Below are 26,293 nucleotides of genomic sequence, written 5' to 3' on the forward strand. Positions count from 1 at the left end.
TGCAGTACTATGAGAAAAATCTCACTACAAAATTGCATTTCTTTGTGTAAAGATTATTTTCGCACAAGATTATTGCTTCCAGGCTAATTTATAATTAAGAAATTTATTATATATTATTTTATACATATAAAAATAAATATTATTATATATATGAAAAATATATATAATTATATTATAATTAAAATATGCTTATATAATTAAGTGCAATAATTTTGTTCCCAAATTTTTTCATGAAAAATTCAAGCATCCAGCACGTAACAACATTTGGAACGTTCGTTACGACACATATGGCGTATGCCATCTTTCAAATTTCAACCCACGTTCGCCATTCGTCTGTCGCTCGCACGCGACGCACGTTCAACGGGTTCAACGTGTATTCGATGACGAAGTAACACCTGAGAATCGGCTCGCGCCTCGCCTCGCGCCGCTCGCGGGCCAGTCTCGTATACGCGTGTCCGCGGTCGAGCGTTCATTCGAGATACGGAGTGTCGGTTTCGCTCTTGCACCGGGATTTCGGGTTCGCGCGGAGGTGGAAGAAAATCGTCGGGCGAAGGAAACGAAAGCGGGAGTTGCGAGGCGAATCTCGGCGGTTTATCTCGGGGGACAAACGGTTCCCCCCTCGCGAGAAATCGCGAGTCGTCGCCACGGGAACCTGGGCTCGAGCCATCTTATTTCTCCCAAGCGACGCCGCCGGCCAATGAGGTCGCGCGTGGTGGCCGGCCATTTTACTTTCGCTACGATCGCGCGAAACGGCAGCTGAGGGATCTCTGGTCGGTGCTCCGTACCGTCAATACCGTCATGCAGTTTCGTGAAGGATCGTAAGCAGAGAGGCAGTTGGGCACTGATCTGGGCACGTCCGCGGTGGGCTTGCCGTTATACCTGGGGCCGTCCCGCGTCGCGCTTGCAGCGGCCACCGGCGAATCCGCGCCGCGAGCTCCGATCGAACGAGCGAACGTACGGCCAACGATGGTCCTGGCGGAGAGGAATTCGGAAAATGTGCGTAACGGCCGCCGTTCGCGAGGCCCCAGCCCCAACGCACAGACCGAATCGTCCAGCGAGGAGGAAGGAGGTATCGTCGATTCTCATCTCGCTGTCGAGACGCGACGACGTCTCGATCGCCGATTATCGGCGACGTTTGTCCCCCACGAAAGATGTTTAAGGACTCGCTTTCGGGTATTTTCGAGTCAGGAATAACGAACGGTTTTGCTCCGTTCTCGAAACGGAGTAAAAATCCAAGAGAGTCTTCAAACGGCGCGCTCGTCGCCGTTCAAATGCTCTTTCGCAGTCGCGAATATCTTTTGGAAAATCGCAAACTGTTATTTTATATAGAAATTTTCTCTAAAGACATTTTATAGTAGCACCATAACGTGCCAGGATGACGTTTTCTATATACATATGGAGATCTTGACGGAAAACTAACAATGATTAATTTGAAACGAATAAATGTAGAGATTCATACATTATTAATAGTCTTTTGATCGGTCATAGTTCATTGAAGTAAACGCGTTACGTGACGGACGTATCTTCTTTTACTTATTAAATGTTGCGTAATACTGAAAATTTCTCTTTCAAGTTCCAGCAGAGAAAATAAGAGTTGGACGAGATTATCAGGTTGTCGTGCCAGAATTTGTCCCAGTTAATGGTACTTTGCAATCTTTATTCTAAAAATGCTGATTTTTTTTAGACAACGATTCATGCTCAACCTACTGTTATTTATTACGTATTTCAGAACGTCGATTGGATCAGTGTCCTGATAGGGCGTTATTAGTTTGGTCACCCACCACGGATATACCGGATCAAAAATGTAAGCTGCAATCTTATGCAAACCAGTCACAGTTTGTACAAATAAATGTCGATGACTAAATGCATTTTGTCTTTCTCAGTGGACGAGTATATCATATTGGCTAAGGAGAAGTATGGTTACAATGGAGAACAGGCATTGGGAATGCTGTTTTGGCACAAGCACAATTTGGAGCGCGCGGTTCTGGATCTGGCGAATTTTACACCGTTTCCAGACGAGTGGACGGTCGAAGATAAAGTACTGTTTGAGCAGGCGTTCCAATTTCATGGCAAGAGTTTCCATCGCATTCGACAAATGGTACGTAATGATGTATTTTATGATATTTAGGTTACTTAAATTATCTGATTTGTACTTATTACACCATTCTATGAAAAATTAAAACTTGAAACGCATTAACGAACTAATAATATTCGAAATTTCAGGACCTTGATAATCTTGTGACACGGTTAAAAAATGTAAAGATTTGCAAATTTAATACATAGTTTATTCAAATTAGTAAATAAAATTTACAGGAATAGAAGTAATTAAACAAAAAAAATATTTTGATATAAAATTAAAGAAGTCGTCAGATTTTTCTAAAAACATTAATTGCTCATTATTTCTAATTAGATTCTTTGTTATCGACAAACTTACATATAATTATCGTAATTATAATTTACAAAAATTGATCAAGTTTATGTTATGTCTCGCTAGTGCTAATGTAAGTAACATTAGAGTTGCTCTGAAACAAACATGTACATAAAATATCTTCAAGTATTATACATATTTATAGAAAAATTCAACTAAAGAATTCAAAAAATTGAATTTGTATAGTAACGAAAAGAAAGAAAGACTATATAATAAGATGAAATATTAAGATTGATATAAATAATTTACTCTCAATAATTTTTGTACAGCTACCTGATAAATCTATCGCGAGCCTCGTGAAATACTACTACAGCTGGAAGAAGACGCGAACTAGAACATCATTAATGGACAGGCAAGCGCGTAAATTGACGAGCGGCTGCAAAGAAGGCGAAAACGGCAGCGAAAATGGAAGTGAGCTTGGTTCTAACACAGATAGCGAATCTGAAGAAAAAGTAAGGATTCTCTGAAGATAATTTGAATAATAAATTTTTATGCATGCGCTCCATTCTTACATACCAAAATTTTTTGTTTTCTTTTCTGTGATTTTAACACATAGATAAATCTAAAGGTGCAAAATCTAAAACAGAATAATTAATGTTTAACGTAATAATTGTAGTAGAGAATGACCCTGTCTGTTTGTATAATTCTTAGTAATATTCGATATACATATATACGTTAATAACTCCCTCCTTCCCTTAATTCTGTAACAGATATATTTCTTCGTGTAATAAGCTTACTGCTCTGGCTATTTCATACGATTACATTGCAAATTGATATGCTGTCATGGCACAAATTGGTAATATAAAGAATCGCAATTGTTTGAAAACTTGCTAAGTTATAAAAATGTATCCACACGATAATACATTATAAAAGCACCAAAGCGAAGCTATGATATCAATGGCGGCAAGAAACTAGCAGATTGCTATAAATATCTTATATATGTAAACATAGGGTACACAATTTATAAGTGATAAATTTGAAAATTTGTGTTACTCTTTTTCACGTGTTGAGATTCAATCTATCTAAATGTTTTGCACGTAAAAAATAAGCAATAGTTAGACGTCGGTATGTGAACGTAAATGTGGAACGTTCCAGAAATGGACGATCCACCGCGGAATACGTCGTGGAAAGAACCAAGCTGTGCCAGGAAGCCAAGGCACTGACGCTAAGGCCCCATCCGACTCGGAAAACGCCCCCCAGGTTCAGGTACTCAGCCTAAACCTTACCCACTCGTATATATAATAGTATAGTTAGCTTAGCTTTTTACTACTGTGTTTTGTTATTTTCAATGTATCACGTGTATTATTGCTACACTGGCATAAGTATATATTTATATATGTTCTCTCCTCTTGTCAAAATTCCTCGTGATATTGAAATTCCTCCTAACATTAAAGTTCCTTGTGATATTGAAATTCCTCGTGATATCGAAATTGATAGGCTGAAATCTTACTGAGGAAACAAAGTAGAAAAATTCGAATTATGGAATATTCAATTCATGAAATTGGCTCGACCAATACCATCGTGAACAGTCGAGCGAATTATGAGAGACACAAAAATTGACATGATGTTGTAGAGAACGGAACACAAATCACTTGAATAATTTTTCTTCTAATTTGCTCTCTTGACATTCAAATACAACACGCGATGATGAATTACAAAGTGGGAGTGGGTGGGAGGGTTATCAAAATTTTTGTCTTAAAAGGGTGTTATGTGTTGTAGGGCTCGTGTAGCAACTGTGGCGTTGCATGCCATAGTGTCCGTGCGACGCCCAAGGGACACGCGTGTCATAGCTGCTATCTACATTGGAGGTCAGTGAACGTAAATTAAATGCCAATGCCAATGATTGCAAATAAATAAATCTTATTCTACATAATTCAATAAGCGCCAGAGAGGATATTTATATGAGAAATAAATTAGAAGCTGAATTGAGATGACTTTTTCTTCAATCAATAATGCTGATTTAAAATGTTTTTCGTTATAGACAATACGCATATGTTTGTTCGTATTTAAGCAACCGAAACTTATGAATATCCTTGGAAACTCGCTTATCCCACCTATCTCGTTTTAAACTATATTTCCATTAGTGGTACTTAGTGATTTTAGTGACATTGAAATACAATGTAGATTAGCATCCACATCCTTAAAATCATTCTACGTTTTCTGATGGTTTAGGCGCACCGGTGTAGCAAGACCGTTAACTTCCATGCCGGGTCGTACGAATAAAAGAAAACCACCCCGGGGCTTGGTTGTGAATCACGATGATTTGGCGGCTTTGGCTGGTCAACCAAATCAGGCCAACAACAGTTTGCAAGCTATCGATACAGAGATCGTTAGCTTAAAACGTCAAGTATGTTAACAAGTAGAAAAGAAAAGCTTGCAATATGACGTGTGGATACATTTTTCTTCATTTTTTTATATAGTCTACAAACGAATCATGAAAGCATATGCAAACGCTCGCATTTGAAACTGTTAACAATTGAAATATGTTAGACTGAAATTTAAAAAAAATATTATAAAGCTTGAGATTGCGGACGCTACGGTGCTTTCGTGATCAATGCATTTTATCTCTTTATTTAAAATATAATTATGTTATTTATGTCGCATAACTAGTTTATAATGTTATATAATTTATTCGAAATTGCACAGATACAAGCTAATAAACAACAAGTGAGCGCACTGAAACGAAAGACAACCGATGGTATCGACCATCTACGACCGCCGGAAGTAACAAGCCGTATAAATGCGCGTTGGACAAATGACGAACTGCTATTAGCTGTTCAAGGCATTAGAAAATACGGAAAAGATTTCGCTGCAATTGCTGAAGTCATTGGAACAAAAACTGAAGCTCATTTGCGATCATTTTTCGTAAACTACCGACGAAGATATAACTTGGACGCAGTTCTAAAGGAATTTGAGGCTGAAAATGGTCCCATTCTTATTGATGATGAAAAAGAAGAAAAGGTACAAAATATGATGCATCGTATATTTCGATATTATAAAAAGTGTATCAAGAATATTATTTTGATTACCATAAAATCGATTTTTTCTCCGTGAAGATATCGGAAGATGAAAACGAAAAAAATCTCTCGTTCAATGAAAATAAAAGAATTACTATTCTCTAAAAATTATCTAAAAAGTATTGCTCTATGACAAGTATTTAAATTTTAAGTAATACAAAATTAAATTGGTCAGAATAAATTTAATTCTACCTTTTTTTGTTGTACTTAACCTTCTGTTTAAAATCTGTTTAGATCGAATATTGATTTGAAGCTAATAATTTAATGAAATTTTTAGATGGATGTTGATCAATCAAATGATACTGCGGAGTCGTCTCAGAAAGGGAAAACTTCCACTGGGCCTGGACAAGCTGCTAAATAACAAATGAGTATAATCTCAAATTCAAAACGGGAAAAGAACAACTGCAGGCTCAGTGATAACCGATAATAGCTTGTTGATTGATTAAATTTGCCATTTAATCCATTGAGTTTCTTTTTTTTTTTAAGTTTTACTTATTGTCTCAATCAAGAGTAATATGGAACACAAGAATTCACTTTAAAAGATTCAAATTTCACTGCATGTGTGTGTGTTACGGTAATTTATGTGTATATGAATCCCATAAGATCAGACAAATGATGTTCATGTTAAATGATGTATATGTTAATAATTATATAATTATCACAATATGATAATTCATAAATCATCATAATTTGTAAATTATCATAATTTGATATTCTTGTGAGTTTTATCTTTTGTACCTAAAGCTAAATTTTGATCATCCATTTGCGTATGAAAGATAATATATCTTATGTATCATACATCATGTATGATACATTTTATGAATGAAAATATATATCGTACATTATGTTAAAAAAACTAAAATTCTTACTAAGAGCGTATTTGCAAAAATCACAGACGCAACCGTAAAATGTTTATCACAATATGTATTGTATATAGATCCAACTTGTGTTTAGAGAAGTAAACTTTAAATATTATTTTCATATACATATTACGCACCGAGAATTTATTTTTCTCGTTTATATATTATTTAAATCATAATACGGATTTGAATAAATCTGTGTAAAATTTGTGACAATGTTAAATTATAAAATTGATCTCATTTGAAGAGAGAGAGAATTATGTTGTAATAAATTATCAAGTAGAGAAACCATAGAAGTGTTATTTTAAGAACTTTATGGACTAAAGAAAGCGTTCTGATGAATTGTGGAGAACGCTTAATGTTCAAATGTCTTTGTTCTCATCTTTATTATTATTCGTGCTTATAGCGAGAGTTTTGCCGTGTAGTAAACTACTACATTGTATATCAATTTCGCTACTTATACACTTGTGTACCTTCCAAATTTTATTTCTCTTATAATAATTTTCGATACTTTCAACATTCTTCTTTTTGTTATTTTATAATAGTTGTCTATAATTATAGTTTTTATTTTTCCCAAGATTATTAGAGAGAATAGACACAAGAAACACATAGGTAGTGACTTGAATGATTTTTTAATTAATTATATAATTTATATAATTAAAATATTGTGAAAGTATTACATACAATAATAAGAAATATCAGGCACTTCAATATCTTTTCTCGTTTATATGTGAATTACAAATTTGACGTATATCTTGCGCTATTCTGATGCTTGAAAGAGCTCGATTACGTACAGTAATAATGTCACAATATTAAAAATCTTTATTTCTTTTGCATTATAATAAACAGTAGCCAGAAAAGCAGGAGATTTATACTTCATATTTAGGCTGCATTCCGATATTCACTGTCAGTACTGCAAATCTATATTTTACGTCACGTATACTATAGATTTTCAGTACTGAAAGTTGCTGACAGTGAATTTCGGAATATATGCTTAATAATACGAATAAAGTATAATTTATTTTATAATGGATTGTGTAATTAAATATTATAATCCATTATAATATTAACTTTATTAAGATGCACACACATTGATAAGAAATCGTGACTTGATAAAGATCATCTTTCACACATAAAAGAGAATATTACGATATTCTTATAAAATGTCATGGTGTTCTTATAAATCAATAACGCGAATTGTCATCATAAAAGATGGCACTTATTACTGACATCTAAATACTACAATGTACATAGCAAAATGATGATCAAGAAAATCAAGATCAGTTTTTGAATGAGGAAGAGAGATACATAGTGTCTTTACAGGACGATAATGCACGCCTTCATATTTTAACATCTGTTTCTATACAAAATCTAAGCTTTATTTCACAAATCTATTAATAAGTATAATTTAGATAGTAATATATATATCGCACATTTTACTGAAATTTATAAAATAGCCATTAAGAGACGATGTTTTTGTGTATAATATAGAATATGTATATTTTGGTCTAATACAGGCCAAAATCACTTTATAACGCCAGCCTTTTGTTCAGAAATACACAGTAGTGTGATAGTGGACAGTGACGCTTGATAGTCACATTTTTCCCGCAAGAAAATCTGTATAGAGTTTCTTATCTTTCATTTTCTACAAATTTCGTCATAATCTTTAATCCTTAAAATTTTTTGTATGTGTTACATTCACATTTTGTGCCTTCCATATTGATATGCAAAATAAGAGAAATTGTTTGTCGCATAATAAAACTAAAATTTTGCTATGATGTAAAGCAGTGTTTGCTAATGTGTGGACAATTAACTTCACTGATAAAACGTCTCTGCCATTACACACGAAAATTATATAGCAGTTCCAAAAATACAAGCATTTTAGCTTCCTTGAAATTTTAACAGCTGATAAACAGTGTTTTTAAGGAAAATAAAATATAAAACTATTTGGTATGGTGTAATATACGGAGGGGTAAAAGCCATAGTGGTATAAGTCAATTATCTCTCCATATACGAATGATGAATTTGTTTATGTACTTTCTGCTTTTTTCTCTGTATTGATATGATATCATCTCTTTTGCAATGTGTGTTTACGAATCTGTTGATTATGCTATATAATTGGAAGATCTTTCATTGAGTTGTTATATCTATCAGCATTTTATTACACATTTAAAAGAGAAAGCTCACACTATTCTTATTATATGTATTTTTCACGGCAAAACATCTAGCTAATAATTTATAGGTAATCAAACTACATAAAGTGTAACTCTAAATTGAACAGTGTTATAGGTAGGCAATGATCCATATAAAATCTAGATTTAATATATTGATAGGAATAGTAAAAAGACTTAAATAAGTATCCGTATAGCTAAAAGCTACAATATTATTCAAATTATATATTGGCAAATTGACATACGCGCCTGTGTGAATATGTGTATGCGTGTGCATAAGAATGAACGATTGCTTGTAGATCTTCGTGCATGCTTCGACAGATCAGTCGCGATTGTTTAAGTAATTCGCAAGCAGGATCCATATTGTCCAAGTGAGAACGAGTTTTCCTTCAGTATGTATATGGGAATGGATGAAAATTGCGTTCACCGATAGTGACATATCACGCAAACGCGACAAAATCTTGCCAATAGATTAAGACGATAATATAAAAACGGAACACCATTTGTGTAATAGCGAGTAAAAAGCATTATTACATTAAGAAAAAAAAAATTCTGTAGCTAGATCATTGCTCAGTAGGCGAGGGCGCGCATTATCGTTATGAAACGTAATTTCCACGTGTGAAATCGAATTGCGAGGTTCTCTGTCGCAAAAATCTACTTTTCCCAAAATTAGATTAATCCGCACCTCTGCGTGAATGTTTTACAGAATATGAACATACATATTGCGTTTTATTTATTTTCACGTTAGATTTAACATTACTTTTAGGTAATATTAATTAGTTAATATTTTTAATGTATCCGCACATAAAACACTTCCTTTCGTCGAGAATTCGCCGGAAGAAATATATGATTCGAGCATGTCAGTGTAACGATAAGGAACGGTATTGTGCTATGATTTTTTTTACAAGATGCGTATGCAGATTTCTCTAGGTGTAAGAATCTTTCGTCCTATGCAAAGGAACGATCGAGAATTTCATCAATTAAATTTCTGCTGCATGTAACAATACTGCAATCATTTTAAACGCGATATAGCAATGTAAAAATCTCTGGTATCTCTTGCAGTACAGATATTTAGAAAGAAAACTGAAATTGTCTGTCATTAAATATTAGTTGCTACGATGTATATAGCCGTGGCGATCAAGAAAAAAATAGAACATGAAAAAAGGATTGATGGTATAATGTGTATATGTATAAAGAGCGATACAACCTACGTTTATACATATTCCTTGGAATATGTGTATCGCACATTTGGCTGGATAAGTTGTACACATGTAATTATACAAAATTAAATATATCTTGTGCATTGTACGAACAAAAACTATTTATTTATCATATCCTCTTTCAAGGATACAATGCAATAATCCGTAGAGTAAAATAGAGCATATAAAATGTTTTAATCTCTATCACATAATTGGTTTTTCAATTATTCTATATTAAATTTATCCATCTGCCGGTTAACATAATTATATCTCGGACCCATAATAATCTTATATTAATTCTTCTTCATCATTAATCTTATATCATTTTTCTTTTCTCAGTCAAATTAAATGATACAGTTCGTTAATAAAATAATATTTATTGCTAAATTATATTTGTCAATTACATATTATCTAAATATAAAAAGAATCGGTTTATCAAGATTTATGAAACGTCAGTTTCGATTACAATGATTTTTTTTGCAAATTTGAGAAATTGATTGAAATATATACCATTTACAGATCAGTCTAACGCGGAACAAGCTTTGTTATTTCAAAAGTTTTGATACCAAGCCGGTTGGTTCGCATTTTACAATTTGAAACGGGAAATGAATAAATGAGAATTGTACTATTTCCACTGTTGTATAATGACATCTCGCTTCCGCGCCATATAATCAATCTCTTTTAAATACAAAATCACTCGCAAATCGTCGTAGCTAAAGCCAGCTTTTTCCCGCAATTTCCTAAAACGCCTTGTTTGTATCGCGCGTACAACGTCCAAAGAATCTTCATGATTATCATCCGAAGAATCATGAAGAAAGCACGTGTTTAAAAATTTCGATTCCTCCTTATGGAAAACGCTGTCGTTGTGATGGAACGGATTCTCGATCGTCACGTTAGAATCGCCGTCTCGGACTGCATGTGTGAAATATCGTATAAAATCCACGCTGTTGTCGGCGATATGACGACGAATAACATCTAACAGAAACCGTTGATATATCATTTCTTCGTGTTGCAATCGGTGCGGGCTAAAATTTATGTAATCGCGGAACGCGTGCGTTTGCAACGACGTCGACACGATTTCGCGTATCCCGGCGATCTCGTCCTTCAGCAGAACCAAACAGCATCGCATAATCGTTAATTTATTATTGTCCTCCAGCTGTGCGAAACGATGCAGGGCTAATTCGATGTATTCCGCCGCCGTTAATCGCACGGACTGCTTCTCATCTATACATATATCGGAAACGTACGACAGTACTCCATTGATCAGCGTCTCGCGCTTAGAAAATGCTAAGATCAATGAATTCTTCACGCGAACCATGTTCGAATTCGCAACAGTCATCTCTCCCTCGTTTAACTCCTCTATTATCTCATCGAATTCCAATTCGTTGGTCTCTAAACTAGCGTGCCTTATAGTTCTCAATGTAAACGTTACTGTTTCGTCGAAAAGTAACTGGTAATAATTGCTCTTCATCGATGTCAAGTACTTGAGAATAAATTCCAATAAAGGGACGCAATACGACAGACTTTTTAATAATTCGATACTTTGCTCGATACAACTCGAGTTCAGAATATTGCGTATCGCTTCTCGCTCGAGATCGTCCAATTCTAATCCACTTGCGATCAACGATTTGAGATGTGCCGCGTGCAGCTGCCCCCAATGTCCAACGAACTGAAAAAATCCTGGTTGAATTTTCTGCGACGATACTATACGTTCAATTACCGGTAAACTGTAATGGAAAGGTAATCTGTCTGTGAAACGTGTACAAGAGTGTGATTCCCGTAGAAACAACGTTTCCAAGATGTAGCACGGCTGTGCAGCTTTTCTATGTTTGCACATATCATTCCACGCCTCTAATACGTCGAAGTATCGACTTCTTCCGGAATTTCCGGTCCAACAGACTTTGCCGTAGTCTTCTATTACCTTGTTAGAGGGGCATATACTTCGAGTATCGTGAATGTACTTTTCCCTTAAATATTCACAAGTTAACAAGCACCCGTGCGACATGTTAACGTCACGGCTTGAGAGTATCTTCTTTCTGATCGCGTCCATCTCCGAGTCGATACCGTTGAAAGGCGTGAGAGCCGTGTACGCTTTCGCAGCCAATTGTCTGACATGTATCATCGGGTTACCGAGGAAAGCGAGCAACAGACGTTTGACTTTCGTCGTGAATATCTTCGCGGGATAATCGACGAGATCGCAACCGCTGATCGACAGTTTCGACAACACTATGAGCGTGTGCACGACGCCAGAGTAGGAACGTAGCGCCGCGTTCGAAGTCCCGTGTATCCTCGAGACATCTCGGAGTTGTGCCCACATGCGACTCGTTAACGTCGGATAATGCGTGACAAAGTGGTTGACGGAGTAACCGTCACCGAAATCGAACGCTTCATCGCCTTTCCTGGTACACTGGCCCACCAATCTCGGCACCACCGCGCCGTACAACTGCAAACTCGCATTCCTGCACAACGCATTTTACATGATAAAAGGGGATAAATTTAAAAAAAAATATCCGGAATGGATAAAAGAATAATGAATTGACGTTGCATTGTTTTACCTTACAGTCCAAACGTCGGATTCCATGTACTCGAAACACGTTAAACAAATGTTCTCCATATACGGAACTAATTGCGCGTGTATTTCCTTGTTGGCTACTAACGCACGCAGAAAGTACAGGCGTTTCGCCCAGGGTGAGTCTGCGCCGGCTTCTACATTTCTAAAAGCCGCCACCGAAAAGTTCCCCAACGAGCGCAATAACGTCTGTACCGCAAGATGCACTGTAGGCCGATCTCTCCGATTATCGCTGACGACTAATCTATGAAACATGATCGATAATCCAGCACCTCGTCGTGTTAAGTGCAACGATTTTCCCGTATCCTCCTCTAACAAACACGTCAGATATGTTTTTGGCAGCTCGGAGTACTCCTTTTTGTTGTACAAACATCTAAAACAATTTTTTATTAAAAGATGATCATCAGTGAAATCATAACAATCGTAATAACAATATAAATCATTTAATTAATTATTACATCGTTACTAGAAATATTATTCATATTGTTACTATAAATTCATTATTTCTATCTCACGTCGAATTGTCTCGATAACGCGCACTTATTTATTACGTTAATTTGTATATTAATTTATTTCACACATATTACATTAAATAAAATTCTGTTGAATATATAATTACTTGGATAAATTCGCAATTGCTACACCAGCACATTCCACTACGCCTTTATGCCGACACTTTAATAATACTGTAACGATAATATCCATAGAACATTTTACTTGTGTGCTTGACTGCATCAATATCCCAATTTCGCTGGCGATCTCGCATGATATCTACGTAAAGGTACATTTAATTAATTATCATAATTTTAAATCGTGGCAAGTGCGCAATATTATACCTTTAAGGACATCCAGATACACGAGATAAGCACTTGATGTGCTGGCGATAATTGCAATTCGTCGTAATCAAAATCCTCTATTTCACTGGTCTTTATCTTTTCATCGATAGCCAATCCCATCTCCGCAAACGAGGACGAATAAACTAAACATAAAATTTTATAGGAATCGGGCAATTAGTTCCTATTAATAAATAATATAATAATTTTAATGTAATAGCAAACTATGTAATCTTACTCGTTAATATAAAAACTTTTAATAATTATACATCACTAAGAAATTATTAAATCTTAATGTTTGAAAATTAATATTTTGTATTTAATGATGGTAGTAGCTGTGTAACATAAGACTGTGTAATATTCTGTTAATATTATTTATAGAAATACCTGTATTCGACGCTTTCGTAGAAAACGTAGATAAAAAGAAATCAACGGCATCTTTCAAAAGATTGAGTATCTCCTCCGTAAATTGCGGTGTTAAAATCCAATTCTCTGGGCCATCGCGGAAAGCAACTGCCAGTAAAGCAGTCAACACGCCATAAAAAGGTCTATTCTGGACAATGGCTTTTAAAATGTCACTTTTCATCTGTGCTAATTGGCATTTAGCTTCGTTCAATAGAAATTCTGAGTAACTCGAGTAAGCGAGAATATTATTATACTCATTGTCGGAAAATATTGCAGCTGTGTCTTTAGAGACCTCGTTCAAGGGTAACCAGTGTGCCATTATTTTTACGAGAGTTGCTCCGCTTTCGATTTTGTAGAATTTGGAAGAATTGCAATGCTCCCACGCACAATGGTAGAATATCTAAAGTCATAAATTTTCTAATATAACTTAACAATATATTATGCGGCTTTAAAAAAAATACTTTCTAAAATTCAAGGATCAAGCAATCTTCGCTCAATTTTGAATTAACTCTTCTTCAAAGAGAGAAATATGACATCAATAAATTTCAAAATATAAAACAAAAAATTGCAATAGATTTCTGCAAACTTTGTTAGACAAGAATAAAAGTCGATCTCTTATTCTATAGTAAATTTGACTTGAATATTATTGTAAAAGAAACTGAAAAAGATATTAAAAATATTAAGAATGTAAAAGTTACAGAAAAGATTTAATAATAATTTAAATGATTTTTATATAAAAATCTGCATTGACCAAAGAATATATCCTTCAATTTTTCAACTCTTTTTATAACTCGTATACACATGCAAAAGTGTAAAACATTTAAAGATAAAAATATAACGTAAATATAACAAGCTTTTCTTACGCGTTTTTCTATGATCGATAAAGTATCCTTTTCAAAATATTCCCGAATGAGACTGGCAGCTAGTTGTCTAACATCAAGAGCAGAATCTAGTACGAGTCTCAATAACAGAAACAAAGACTCTTTATTAGTGAATCTCCAACTATCAGTGGTTTTTAAGTATTTGTCGACCACTGTGATGTATTGAAGGCATTCCTTATGACGAGTGTAGCTCTTGTGCGAATTTTTACTCGTGAAAGAAAGTAATGTCCCGTATAAGTTTAAAGCAAGGATATTGCGTTGATAACACGAGCCAACTTCGAAACAATCCAGAAAGTATTCGTGCAGCCATTCCATGAACTCGGAGATTGATCGCACACAATCAGCTCTAACGCTAATCGCTTTTAAGATATTCGAGCACAATATCTTGAAATATTTTATTATCCCTTCTCTCATGAAAATCGTTGCGGTATTGGCGTTAAACCACAGAAATTGTTTTATCAGAAGGAATGGATCCGCTTTGTTAATGTCAATCAGCTCGACAGCACGATAACAGAGCACAGCAAAAGCGTTCAGTCGTATGATTTCCTCTTTGTCATTTAAATAATAATCGATTTCGTACGTTTGTGGCAGCTCAACGTGTATTTTAGCGGCCATTCTTTGCAGATGTGAACGAAAGAAGTATCCTTGCGAATCGCCGCACAACTCCCACAAAAACGGCAGGATGTTCCTGTACATTTCAATGGTCGGTTCGAGCCAGTATTTAAACAACGATTGAAGAGCGTTGTGATCCTCACTGTAAAAAGATTTGCAATTATATCGTACGAAGTATTAAATTGTAAGACGTGTTCTTTGCATTACAAAAAATCTTAAATTACACAGAGAACAGTCATATATATTATAAAGAAATTTTGCAGATAGCTCTTTTTGGCATAGCTCCTCTGCTTGAAAAGCAAAAGAAAGTGAGTTTAAAGTGAGTTAAAAGATTATCAGAAAAAAATTAACTTCACGATACAAAATTATTCTGCAAACTTACTGCTCGCCCGACTCCCAGCGGCGAATAACGAATCCTATAACTTTCCCGAACATCTTCTTCCATTCAACCTCGCTTAATCTCCTTAAAATCACCAGATAAAGCTTCGTACCGCCACAGCGCAAAGAATTTCTCGTTAAGCTAATGCATAAATTAAATAAGAAGCAGCTCGTAGCTTGGACCTCCATGTCCCGTACTTGAAAAATTTCCGCCAGAATAACATATTTTGTTTCGTTTTGCCACGACATGTCTTTAAGACATGTATGATATATATAATCTACAAATGTTTTCTTATATTTCTGCGACATTATCCGGAGATACGTGTTGAAAATTTCTGCATTCTGCTTGCATAAATTATTAAGCGCGTTGGACCAATTAGAAAATATGATAGTTTCCAACTTCCGTTCTAAAATACAATCGCTTTGGTCCCAGAAACGCGCGTCGGATGTATTCTTCAATCTCTTCAGCCACGCAGACAATACCTTGTACGCGAAGTAAGAGTATCTCGTGTATTTCATACAATTTCTATATATCACGTCAAACGTAATTAAGAGACCGTCGTATTCGAAGCACGTCGTCGTCGTATTCTCGAGAACATCTTTCCGATTCACCTGCAGATATCCATAGGCGTTCAGTAACTTGAACAGCTCGAGGTCGGAAACGGCGTATCGCTTCTCGAGGAAACACAAGTTACACGAGTCTAGTCTTTGGAAACCAATTACGGTGTCTTTGAAAGAGTCGCATTGCATCGGGAGCAAAACGTAGAACGCGTGGCACGCTAAAAGGACGCGTTCATTCCCCAATTCGTAATTGTTACTGATTATCTCTACAATATGCGCTAGAATCGTTTCCCATTCTTTCACACTTTCGTTCGCAGAGTCGTGCAAAGGCGTACTTATCAATTTCTGAAAAAAAAAAGGAGAAAAGTCGCTGTAGTCAAACCGCAACGAATAAAATATTTTATTCAAATAGCGAAGAAGATACCAACTCGAAAAATCGGTATATCGTTTTGACAATTCTGCAATTCGTTGAACACGTCGTGTAATTTCATTTTCTTTTTTGCGTGAAGTGTCCAGTATTTAAAGACAGTTATTGGTAATTTGATTCGTTTGATCTGTTCGTTTTTTCTGCAAGACTTCTATTTCATAATATATCGAGCAATGTTAAAATAATATCTCTAGTTGCGTAAGTTTTTATTTCCCATTTGAAAACCGAGAACCGGTTTGGTCTTCTTATCGAACTGCTTCGGCAAATCGGACTTTTCGGAACTTTGCATCCCACCGTCGAGACAAGTCCTGCAAGTAATGGAAAGTAATCACGTTCCCGTAAACAGAGTTAATTATACGAGAAAGGAAGAAGAGAGAAAGAAAAGATGATACGTAAAGGTAATCAAGATTAAAAAACGCAAAATAAGCTGCGCAACAAATTTTTAAAATTTTTTACAAAAAAAAATATTATTAGTTGAAGTATAGTGTAAAAGCCTGTGATTGAAAATAACTACTAGATTAAAGTTTAGTATAATCGAGATTATATTCTGGAACGTTGAAATTTGAGAGAAAGAAAGAGAGAACGAACGGCTTTTGAGAGCTTCTGTAAAATACCGGTTAAGGATAATAGAATGTCACAATAAAACCATTGTCTTGTGTTATTTTTAAGCATCTTATTTATTATAATTCAACAGATAAAGACAACAATGTAAAATCCAAAAAAAAAAAACATTCGAATGAATAATGTATGAAATTAATTGTTTAATAGTTAATATTGATAATCATGAATTGCTATGAATGTAATACAATAGATTAGTTCTTATGTTTCCTTTGGCTCTTCAGGAACATACCCCCCCTTCTCTATTTGCTCTTTGAACTTCAAGTAATCTCGCTTACGATCAAAATGTTTCACCTGCGTAACAGTGGCATAGAAGACTTGTTAGACAATAAAAAAAAAGGTTCTACTTACTATCGACGTTAAGTCACATAATAAATATTAAACAAACTTCTTTGGATATGCCGTCAAAGAGTACTGCCTGTAACACTTACCCATTGAGACGGGCAGAATTTTTCATATTGTTTCCTAAATTCCATACATTCTGCTTGAGATTTGCCTTCATCGAGACATTGCCAATATTCATCCCTACGACCCCAGCATTTCAAACGATCTTCTTTGTTTGGGAAAGACATTCTGTGAGAATATAAAATAAATTATTTATACACTTATAAATATTTTCAAATATTTATAAATATTAAACATTTAGAAATATTGTTATATATTTGCTTCTAGGAATATCCATCTGTTTCTCATTATATCGCTCATAATTATAAGTTATAAGTCTTATAACTGTATTTTAGCTTTTGTTTAGATATGTATGAAGAAAGATATACAGCGCGTAAATCTGAATCTATTGATGAATTTTTATATACGAGATCTTTTCATGTATATAACTTGAGCTAATTGGGAGTGATTATTAATATTTTTGTGATAATAGATAATATTCTGGCAATCTAATTATTATCGCATAATAATTAAATGTTTTCTATCATTGTAACATTCATACAGCTAAATACGAGAGCAATGTGAAATTCAATACACTTACCTATAATATTTATCTTTTTTTTTTATTAGAGCAACTCTATCAAAAATTCACTCACTCACTTTTAAACTAGTACAGAATCATTAAAGCTCAATGAAATATGCAAAATTATGAATTTAAAATGCAATGGGAACAAACAACTATTCAATTACTGCCGAAGTAAAAAAATCTTTTACAGGATACGTATTCTGAGAAAAAAAAACATTTCCATATGCTGTATTAATTTTTTTTCTTTATTACTAATCAAATCAAAATTTCTAAAGTATCATAATATATAGATTTACATATAATATTTCCTCTATCTTCTTATAATTTTTAATATTAACAATTGTAAAAATATTAAATAAAAAACTGACAAACTTTATGCTAATCTTATTAATGTAGTAATATATGACAATTATTTTGAGAATCAAGTCAATCTCAAGAATAAAATAAAAGTAATCAGTTAACACTTTGCCAATACAAAATAATGTACATAATATAACATTTAAGATTATACATATACTTTACAAAATAATTTCTGTTTAAAGTAAAAAAAATATAAAAAATTATCTAATTAATCTGGTTGTACAAATTAATGTCTTATTGAGAAAAAAACTGAATAAGTAAATCTATATAACATAATAATTCTGTATAAACAAAAATACAATGCTCGGAAATATTCTAATCATATTACACATCATATACCGCTAATTTAACGCGTCAAGAATATGGATTAGTAGGAATTATATCTCGACATTTTCAAATTAAATAATGTACAACAGTAAGTAATATACCCGAGCCAAAACTTTGAAATTTACAAAATAAACACAGCATACATTCCGGTAAAGAGGTCACGTATTCCCGGTACCATCACTCACTAAGCAGCTCTATTAAAGTTAAGTTCAAGTTTATTTTTGATTGTGTAAAAATAGATTTTCCAAAAGTGAATCGCACGATCCACGATTATGTAACCCACAACCACGGCAGAATAATATAAGCTCAATTAGTAAAAAAAAAAAAAGGTATTATAAATATATATCGTCATTGCGTTAATTTGATTACAAATAAGAATATAAAAAGGTAAACGAAGTAAACCTATTTTTTCTCTTTTGCGATATAACCTCTAAGTTTGCTCATAAAATTATAATTATGTAACGTCGACAGATTTAATCAGGATTGCATTGTGCCACGTGCAGAATGATAGTTCATTCCTTAAAAAATGAAACATCCTAATACACGTTACTAATACACGGTAACTTGCGAATTGCAAAATTCGACTAACCTGAATATAGCCGTATCAACGACGTAGGAAAACAATTACAACTGATTATTTTGTATTATCTCGTGTACAGAGCAATCATTTAGCTTCGTTCCGCTTGGTTGAAATAAAAGTGCTCGATACCGTCGGTGCTGTCAGCGATTCCTAATTTGCTGAAACAGTTTGTCATTCATCAAACCGGCTGAACCACGGGTATCGCTCGTTCTACGCGACCTAACCTGCAAAACCTATATATATCATATGCTGTCATGAACTTCGTCTTCTACACTTGCGTCCGGAATTAACAGTGCAGTGTGACGATCTTTGACAATTGCGTAAATTATTTGACGGTGCATTCTGATGCCGTATTTGCGACTTCGGGGAATCAAAGTAAAATAATAGGCATTACGAAGGTTTAAAAAGGGAGCAATTAGATCCTGATTAGATCTGCTAGTCTGCTCTTTCTCAGTTACACTTTCTACACTTTTATTTAATCTACCTTTCATGAATACACGCGCGCGTTTGTTGTTTGTTTTATTTCAAGTAGAAAAAACTCTGGCATCGGTAAATAAAAATAAATTTTCGAGAGTTTCAACTAGTTTTTGAGGTTTTTTTTTTATATCGAGTGACACGTGTGATATTGACTTTAGGAAATACTGCGAATTTTCTATGGAATATCTTCTTGGGTTTATTGGCACCAAGTGGAATTAGTTTTCTATAAAACAGATTGAAAATTGCAGGCACTTTTTCTGTCTTTCTTTCTTTCAAGGCTGCGATCCACATTTGACGTTACAAACGCATCGAAGAGTATTCCTTGATTGGTCAATTAGTAAAATTCTTTGTTCTGATTGGTCAATGAAACGCTTCGAACCATTTGTAGCGTCAAGTGGATATTGGGTGCGTTCAGCCTACTCGTTTTCGCTCGTTTCCTCTCCTTTGACCCAATAAGATTAAAAGGAGAGGAAACGAGCGACTGCTCACGATTGCTAGACTAGCGGAGTATCGGCTGAACGCAGCCATTCACAAGAAAGATGTTCGCAAATGGAAACCTACAATTTGTAAACGTTGTCCAAATTCTTTCTTCAACTTCCGTGCCGACTACGCATCTCTCTGCCTTCAGTTATTTCTTTTTTCTATGGCGCTATTACACACGCAGGTGCTATAAATGCTATAAAGCCTTTTTTTCCAATGTATACATAAAACGCACGTCGGAGTCGGTCGGAGTAGCGAAGTGAAACGGAGTACGGCGTATACATATACGGAGCACCGAGCACGAGAGAGAGAGAGAAAGAAAGAAAAGAGGAAGAAGAAGCGGGTATCCTCGTGTCGCGCAGTGTCGCGTGTGTGTGATGTGCGCGATCGAGTTGCATCATTCGGAGTCCGAAGGAAAGAGAGACGCGTCCCTTTGCGTCGCATCGAGGGCCGACGGCCGGGCGACGCGCGCATATGCCGCGTATGTCTGAGCATCGTGATATCCAGGTTCCGTGTGCCGGACAGGTGAAGAAGACGATCGCCATCGCCGCCGTCGCCACGGTCGCCGCTGCCGCCGCCACCGTCGCCGCCAACACCGCCACCGCCGCCGCCGCCGCCGTCGCCGCCGATCTCACGGTGGTGTTGGAATACGCGAGCGCAGCCGAGTGCTGCAAGCTGGCCGCGGCCGCGAGTATCGCGCATTCGAAGGAAACCGACGCGATTAGGGGCGACGAGATCATCATGACGGACACGGCGGCCGCCACCGCCGCCGCCGCGACTGACACTCAGAAGCGGGCCAACTTTTCGGCGTTGACAGTCGGCAATCCGAACGGCGTCAACAAAATCTCGCCGAGCCTCGCGAACGCGAAGCCCGGCTCCGCGAAGAAGCTCGTCATCAAGAACTTCAAAAGTAAGCGAGCGGGACGCGGGGCGCGCGCGCACCTAACCTAATCGTCCTAACCTCAAACATCAGCTGCTCCGCCGATCCGCGAGGTCGGACGGCGAGCATCGCGTTTACGGTTTCCCCTTCCTTGTTTCTTTCTTTTTGTTTTTTGTTTCGAACGCGATTTCCGATCTTTTGTCGCAATCCGTTTTGTGGGTTTAACTGCGAGAAGGTTCTGACCTCGCGCTTATTGTATGAAACGACATAACCTAACATTGTTAACTTGAATCGGGATAATTCGACAGATCGCGCTTCCTCGGCGTATTTTGCGCTATCGAATGTTGTAGTTGGTTGCGATTAATTGCGAAATTCGACGCGACTGACACGGAAAATACGTTGACGCGATAAATGCGTATTTATGGACGCCACATCGTTGCAATAACGTTACAATGCTGGACATTTATAAATGGACATTAAGTTTGACTTGACATTTCCGCCTCCCTCGCGTTTACGTAGATCATGCATTACAATTCGACATACAAGAGATAACGGCCACTTCATTACTACGTAAATAGTATACAAAAAGTAATGTTTTAAAATTACACAGGAATAAATAAATTTTAAATTAATTAAATTTGCACTATTTTATAGCGTATGATTATTAAATATTATTCTCATAAGATTGTTTTCATTAACTTTTAAAAAATTAGCTCCTGAGAAATTAAGAATTAGAAACATGCCAAATTTTGTTGTGTTATTATCCAATTCCTAATGCAATGATGCTTTCTTCACAGATAAACCTAAACTACCAGACAACTATCAAGAACAGACATGGGAAAAGTTGCAGGAGGCTGTGGTTGCCATACAAACCAGCAAAAGTATCCGCTATTCTCTCGAGGAACTTTATCAGGCGGTTGAAAATATGTGTAATCACAAAATGGCATCAACGCTTTACTCCAATTTAACTATCCTGACAGAATCTCATGTGAAGGCTAATATCGAGCAGTTTCTGGCGGAATCTATGGACAGACATATATTTTTGAAAAAGATGAACGAGTGCTGGCAGTCGCATTGCAGACAAATGATAATGATCAGGAGTATTTTTCTGTATCTCGACAGGACATACGTTCTGCAAAACCCAAGCATCTCATCGATATGGTAATAACGCGGGAATGAATTGCCGCAAAAGGAATCTTATAATTATGCATATACTCTACTTAATTTCTTCTTTCAGGGATATGGGATTGCATCTATTCAGACTACACATTGTGCTGAACAGTTTAGTGCAAACGCGCACGGTTGAGGGTCTTCTTATGCTCATAGAAAAGGAACGACAAGGCGACACTGTAGATCGAACGCTTCTCAAATCGCTGTTGAGAATGTTGTCGGATCTACAAATCTACCAAGAGGCCTTCGAAACAAAGTATGTCGAAAATTTGATAGCTATTTCCATTAATGTTCGTTTTCGATATCACATTGTTAATACATCGTCACATGTACATACGTTAACATCTGTCAGTAATAACAAGCTAATATAACTTTCACAGCTGTAGATAATCTATTTTTCCATTTTATTCTATTACATTGCTTGCTGCTGTAAATATCTCAGTGGATATTTCAATATACAATTCTTTCTTTTTTTATTTAGGTTCCTAGTGGCTACGGAAAGATTGTATGCTGCCGAAGGTCTACGATTGATGAATGAGCACGATGTTCCTGAATATTTGGCTCATGTGGATAAGCGTTTGCAAGAGGAGAATGAGCGGCTGTTGCACTATCTCGATACCTCGACTAAGTAAGTTTTATTATTGCTGTCGTGTATGCGGCTCTGGTATATCAAATACGACATTGATAATTAAATAGAACATTGTTACGTATAATTTCATAAAATTAAATATTTTCAGATGGTCGCTCATACATACTGTAGAAAAACAATTATTGTCTGAACATATTACTAGTATTTTACAGAAAGGCTTAAGTGGGTTATTGGATGAAAATAGGATTAGTGATTTATCATTACTTTACAACTTATACAGTCGAATAAAAAATGGCCTTGTGGAACTTTGTTTGAATTTTAATTGTTACATCAAGGTATGTTTTGTTACATTAACAATTGATTTCGTGTGTGCATGTATAATGGACTAAGTTATGTGTACGTTTTCTGTTTCATATCCTTCTAGAAAAAAGGCAAGACGATAGTTATAGATCCCGAGAAGGATAAAACGATGGTACAGGAATTGTTAGATTTTAAAGATAAAATGGATAATATAGTTAATACGTGCTTTCATAAAAATGAAAAGTTCGCAAATAGCTTAAAAGAAGCTTTCGAGGCTTTTATTAATCAAAGGGCAAATAAACCAGCAGAATTAATAGGCAAGTAGTTGTTTAGGAAATTCTCTCACTTATACTGTTAGTTCAAAAATATTGATTTTTGAACTTGCAAATATATTACAACAGGTTGAAAACTTATATATTTATTGTTTCAGCTAAATTTGTCGATTGCAAGTTACGCGCAGGTAACAAAGAAGCGACGGAAGAAGAATTAGAGAGATTATTAGACAAGATTATGGTACTCTTTCGGTTTATTCACGGAAAAGATGTTTTCGAAGCGTTTTATAAGAAGGATTTGGCCAAACGTTTGTTGGTGGGAAAATCGGCTTCCGTAGATGCTGAAAAGTCAATGTTATCTAAATTAAAGCAAGAATGCGGTGGTGGATTTACTAGTAAATTGGAAGGAATGTTCAAAGATATGGAACTTAGTAAAGATATCAATATCGCGTTCAAACAGGTAAGGAAAATAATTATTCGTATATTGCAAAAGAATTTTATACACGTACACACATTAATTTTAATTTGCAATTTGTGAATATCTTACATATTTCACATTTAGTACTAAATGCGTAGGGTAAATCGACTTTATGTACACGTAGTTTATATTTGTTATTAATTAACTGAGTCTACAGAATGTAATATTTCAAATATTATATCTTCAGTATGCAGGAAACTTGCAGAGTGAGTTGGTAGCAAGTAATCTAGACCTAACTGTATCTATACTTACCATGGGGTATTGGCCTACATATCCAGTGATGGAAGTTACCCTTCCGATGGAGATGGTGCAGTATCAAGACGTGTTTAATAAGTTTTATTTGGGAAAACATAGCGGTAGAAAATTACAGTGGCAGCCGACCTTAGGACATTGTGTATTGAAAGCGTGGTTTAATCAGGTATTGAATAACGACGATACTATATTTGTACAGAGCATGATATACAATCATTAATTAACGCACAAATATTTTTGATATAAAAATAGGGCAATAAAGAGCTGCAGGTATCGCTGTTTCAAGCGTTGGTCTTGATTCTATTCAACGATGGTGACAATCTCTCATTAGAAGATATCAAGGCTTCTACAAATATCGAGGACGGCGAACTGAGAAGAACACTGCAGTCCTTGGCGTGCGGAAAAGCTCGTGTTCTTCAAAAGAATCCACGTGGTCGGGATGTCGCTGATAATGATAGATTCGTATTCAATGCAGAATTTACAAACAAGCTGTTCAGAATTAAGATCAATCAAATCCAAATGAAAGAAACGGTACTTGATAATAATACAACACATTTTATATTTTTTTATTTTCCACGTTTGCATAAAAAGTTATTTTAATGCAAACTTGATTGGAGAGCTTATTCTTAGATTATAGACATATGGAATTTTTTTTCAGAATGAAGAACAAAAAGCAACAGAAGAGAGGGTGTATCAAGACAGACAATATCAAATAGATGCTGCTATTGTCAGAATTATGAAAATGAGAAAAACTCTGACCCACAATCTTCTCATCAGTGAGCTGTATAATCAATTGAAGTTTCCTGTAAAGGTATATATAGATTTTTCATGTTTTTTTTTATGTTGAGGCAAAAATTAGTACATTTCGCGTAAAGTACGACTGTTTGATTCTCAATCTGAGATAATATCATACATGATATTAAAAAGACAATATTTCTATAATCAAGCAAATGTGAAATATAAATAAGCAATCTTGATATATACACGATTTACAGAATACATATCTCTTTTTAGCCTGCAGATTTGAAAAAACGTATTGAGTCTCTCATAGATAGAGACTACATGGAGCGAGACAAGGATAACGCAAATCAATACAATTACGTTGCGTAACCTAAAGCAAATGCCAAAGTTATATTGACTTGTAAAATCGACGCTGAATTTTCTAGCAAATTGAATCTGTCGTCATTGGTGTTTGTATCGTGAATGTGAACGAGTTCAAACGAGAGATTACATAACCGATCCGACTATTGAGATAAAGTTATAACGCGTGTGGTCAGTTCGTACAAAAGGAAAAAAAAAGAAGAGACTCAGTGAACTTCCCCGTTTTGGTTTTTAGTGCATAAGAGACATTGAATGATTGCAATCCTCCTTCAACCAGTGTTGTGTTGTTTCTAAATTCTGCAAAATAAGATAAAAGGAAAGGACAAGACCGTGGGCTTGGTAATAAGCTTGATATGATTCTAACGTTATAAAATAATTTTTTATGCAACACAGTTTTTCACAACATACTTACAATTAAGATGTAATAAAGAAGGCAAAATGTATACATACTGCGACACTATCATAAAAATAGAGAGTAAGAGTGCAATCGCAATATAATTAGTTAATTCAAAAGGTGAACAACACAATGCAGTATTTATAACAAAAATAAAAGAACATACTATGTCTATATATACATATTATATATATACATATATATGCTATCGTGGTACTTATCTTTGAAATCTGCAAGTTATTTGTACCTCTTCACTTGTCTTCGTGTTTTTAAAAACATTTTTAACATTTCAAAATAAATAGAAACACGCGTGCGTGTCTCCATGTTAGACTGCATTCCGATATTTACTGTCAATATTGAAAATCTATATCTATAGTATACGTCGACGTAAAATATAGAAAAATATAGATTTTCAGGACTGATAGTGAATATCGGAATGTAGCCTTTTTTGGCTGCAAAATATGCAAAAGAAGTGTCCAGTTTGTCTTGAATCAAAGTTCTAACTGTACAACGGTGGGACGACGTAAAATAAATAAGATATCAATAAGTAGGAAACTACATGAATAAATTGTTATTAAAAACCGATATATATATATGCATCATTATTGCCGGAAAATAATGTTAGGAATTACAGAAAAATAAATGATCATTCATGATCATGGCTTGTTAAATAATTTCGTGTCCATGTATTTATAAACTAGATT

General features: G+C 35.2%; 3 protein-coding genes across 3 annotated transcripts; 2 read left to right on the forward strand and 1 right to left on the reverse strand.

Moving 5' to 3' along the window:
- The first annotated feature begins 416 nt into the window (after positions 1–416).
- Corest (REST corepressor) lies at positions 417–9,794 on the forward strand. Its single transcript, XM_071776218.1, has 10 exons — positions 417–1,069; positions 1,574–1,642; positions 1,730–1,804; positions 1,884–2,098; positions 2,698–2,880; positions 3,524–3,634; positions 4,148–4,236; positions 4,601–4,775; positions 5,075–5,389; positions 5,723–9,794. Exons 1-10 carry the CDS (start codon positions 967–969, stop codon positions 5,804–5,806), a joined length of 1,419 nt encoding a protein of 472 aa, XP_071632319.1. The 5' UTR covers positions 417–966; the 3' UTR covers positions 5,807–9,794.
- LOC139811769 (uncharacterized) lies at positions 9,780–17,531 on the reverse strand. Its single transcript, XM_071776158.1, has 9 exons — positions 17,391–17,531; positions 16,343–16,649; positions 15,358–16,259; positions 14,346–15,117; positions 13,465–13,882; positions 13,081–13,223; positions 12,864–13,015; positions 12,231–12,617; positions 9,780–12,134 (listed from the first exon to the last, which is right to left on the reverse strand). The coding sequence occupies exons 2-9, from the start codon at positions 16,403–16,405 to the stop codon at positions 10,301–10,303; spliced, it is 4,671 nt and encodes a 1,556-aa protein (XP_071632259.1). The 5' UTR covers positions 16,406–16,649; positions 17,391–17,531; the 3' UTR covers positions 9,780–10,300.
- Positions 17,532–20,296: 2,765 nt separating this feature from the next.
- On the forward strand, positions 20,297–25,805 carry Cul4 (cullin 4). The gene is made up of 11 exons (XM_071776180.1): positions 20,297–21,063; positions 21,831–22,194; positions 22,271–22,459; positions 22,685–22,831; positions 22,941–23,127; positions 23,217–23,409; positions 23,523–23,824; positions 24,030–24,260; positions 24,347–24,625; positions 24,753–24,905; positions 25,109–25,805. Exons 1-11 carry the CDS (start codon positions 20,628–20,630, stop codon positions 25,202–25,204), a joined length of 2,577 nt encoding a protein of 858 aa, XP_071632281.1. The 5' UTR covers positions 20,297–20,627; the 3' UTR covers positions 25,205–25,805.
- Positions 25,806–26,293: the final 488 nt, after the last annotated feature.

This window comes from Temnothorax longispinosus, chromosome 1 (assembly GCF_030848805.1).
Source record: "Temnothorax longispinosus isolate EJ_2023e chromosome 1, Tlon_JGU_v1, whole genome shotgun sequence".
Lineage (NCBI taxonomy): Eukaryota > Metazoa > Arthropoda > Insecta > Hymenoptera > Formicidae > Temnothorax > Temnothorax longispinosus.

What these genes read in the sequence shown, in the direction of transcription:
- Cul4 (XM_071776180.1), top strand. Translation starts at nt 20,628, where the DNA reads ATGCCGCGTATGTCTGAGCATCGTGATATCCAGGTTCCGTGTGCCGGA. An exon ending in CCAAGCATCTCATCGATATG is followed by an intron (nt 22,195 to 22,270) that starts GTAATAACGCGG and finishes TTCTTCTTTCAG; the next exon opens with GGATATGGGATTGCATCTAT. An exon ending in TATCTCGATACCTCGACTAA is followed by an intron (nt 22,832 to 22,940) that starts GTAAGTTTTATT and finishes AAATATTTTCAG; the next exon opens with ATGGTCGCTCATACATACTG.
- LOC139811769 (XM_071776158.1), bottom strand. Translation starts at nt 16,405, where the DNA reads ATGAAATTACACGACGTGTTCAACGAATTGCAGAATTGTCAAAACGAT. An exon ending in CGCTGGGAGTCGGGCGAGCA is followed by an intron (nt 15,118 to 15,357) that starts GTAAGTTTGCAG and finishes ATCTTTTTACAG; the next exon opens with TGAGGATCACAACGCTCTTC. An exon ending in TATCGATCATAGAAAAACGC is followed by an intron (nt 13,883 to 14,345) that starts GTAAGAAAAGCT and finishes TTATGACTTTAG; the next exon opens with ATATTCTACCATTGTGCGTG.
- Corest (XM_071776218.1), top strand. Translation starts at nt 967, where the DNA reads ATGGTCCTGGCGGAGAGGAATTCGGAAAATGTGCGTAACGGCCGCCGT. An exon ending in GTCCAGCGAGGAGGAAGGAG is followed by an intron (nt 1,070 to 1,573) that starts GTATCGTCGATT and finishes TTCTCTTTCAAG; the next exon opens with TTCCAGCAGAGAAAATAAGA. An exon ending in ATAGCGAATCTGAAGAAAAA is followed by an intron (nt 2,881 to 3,523) that starts GTAAGGATTCTC and finishes GGAACGTTCCAG; the next exon opens with AAATGGACGATCCACCGCGG.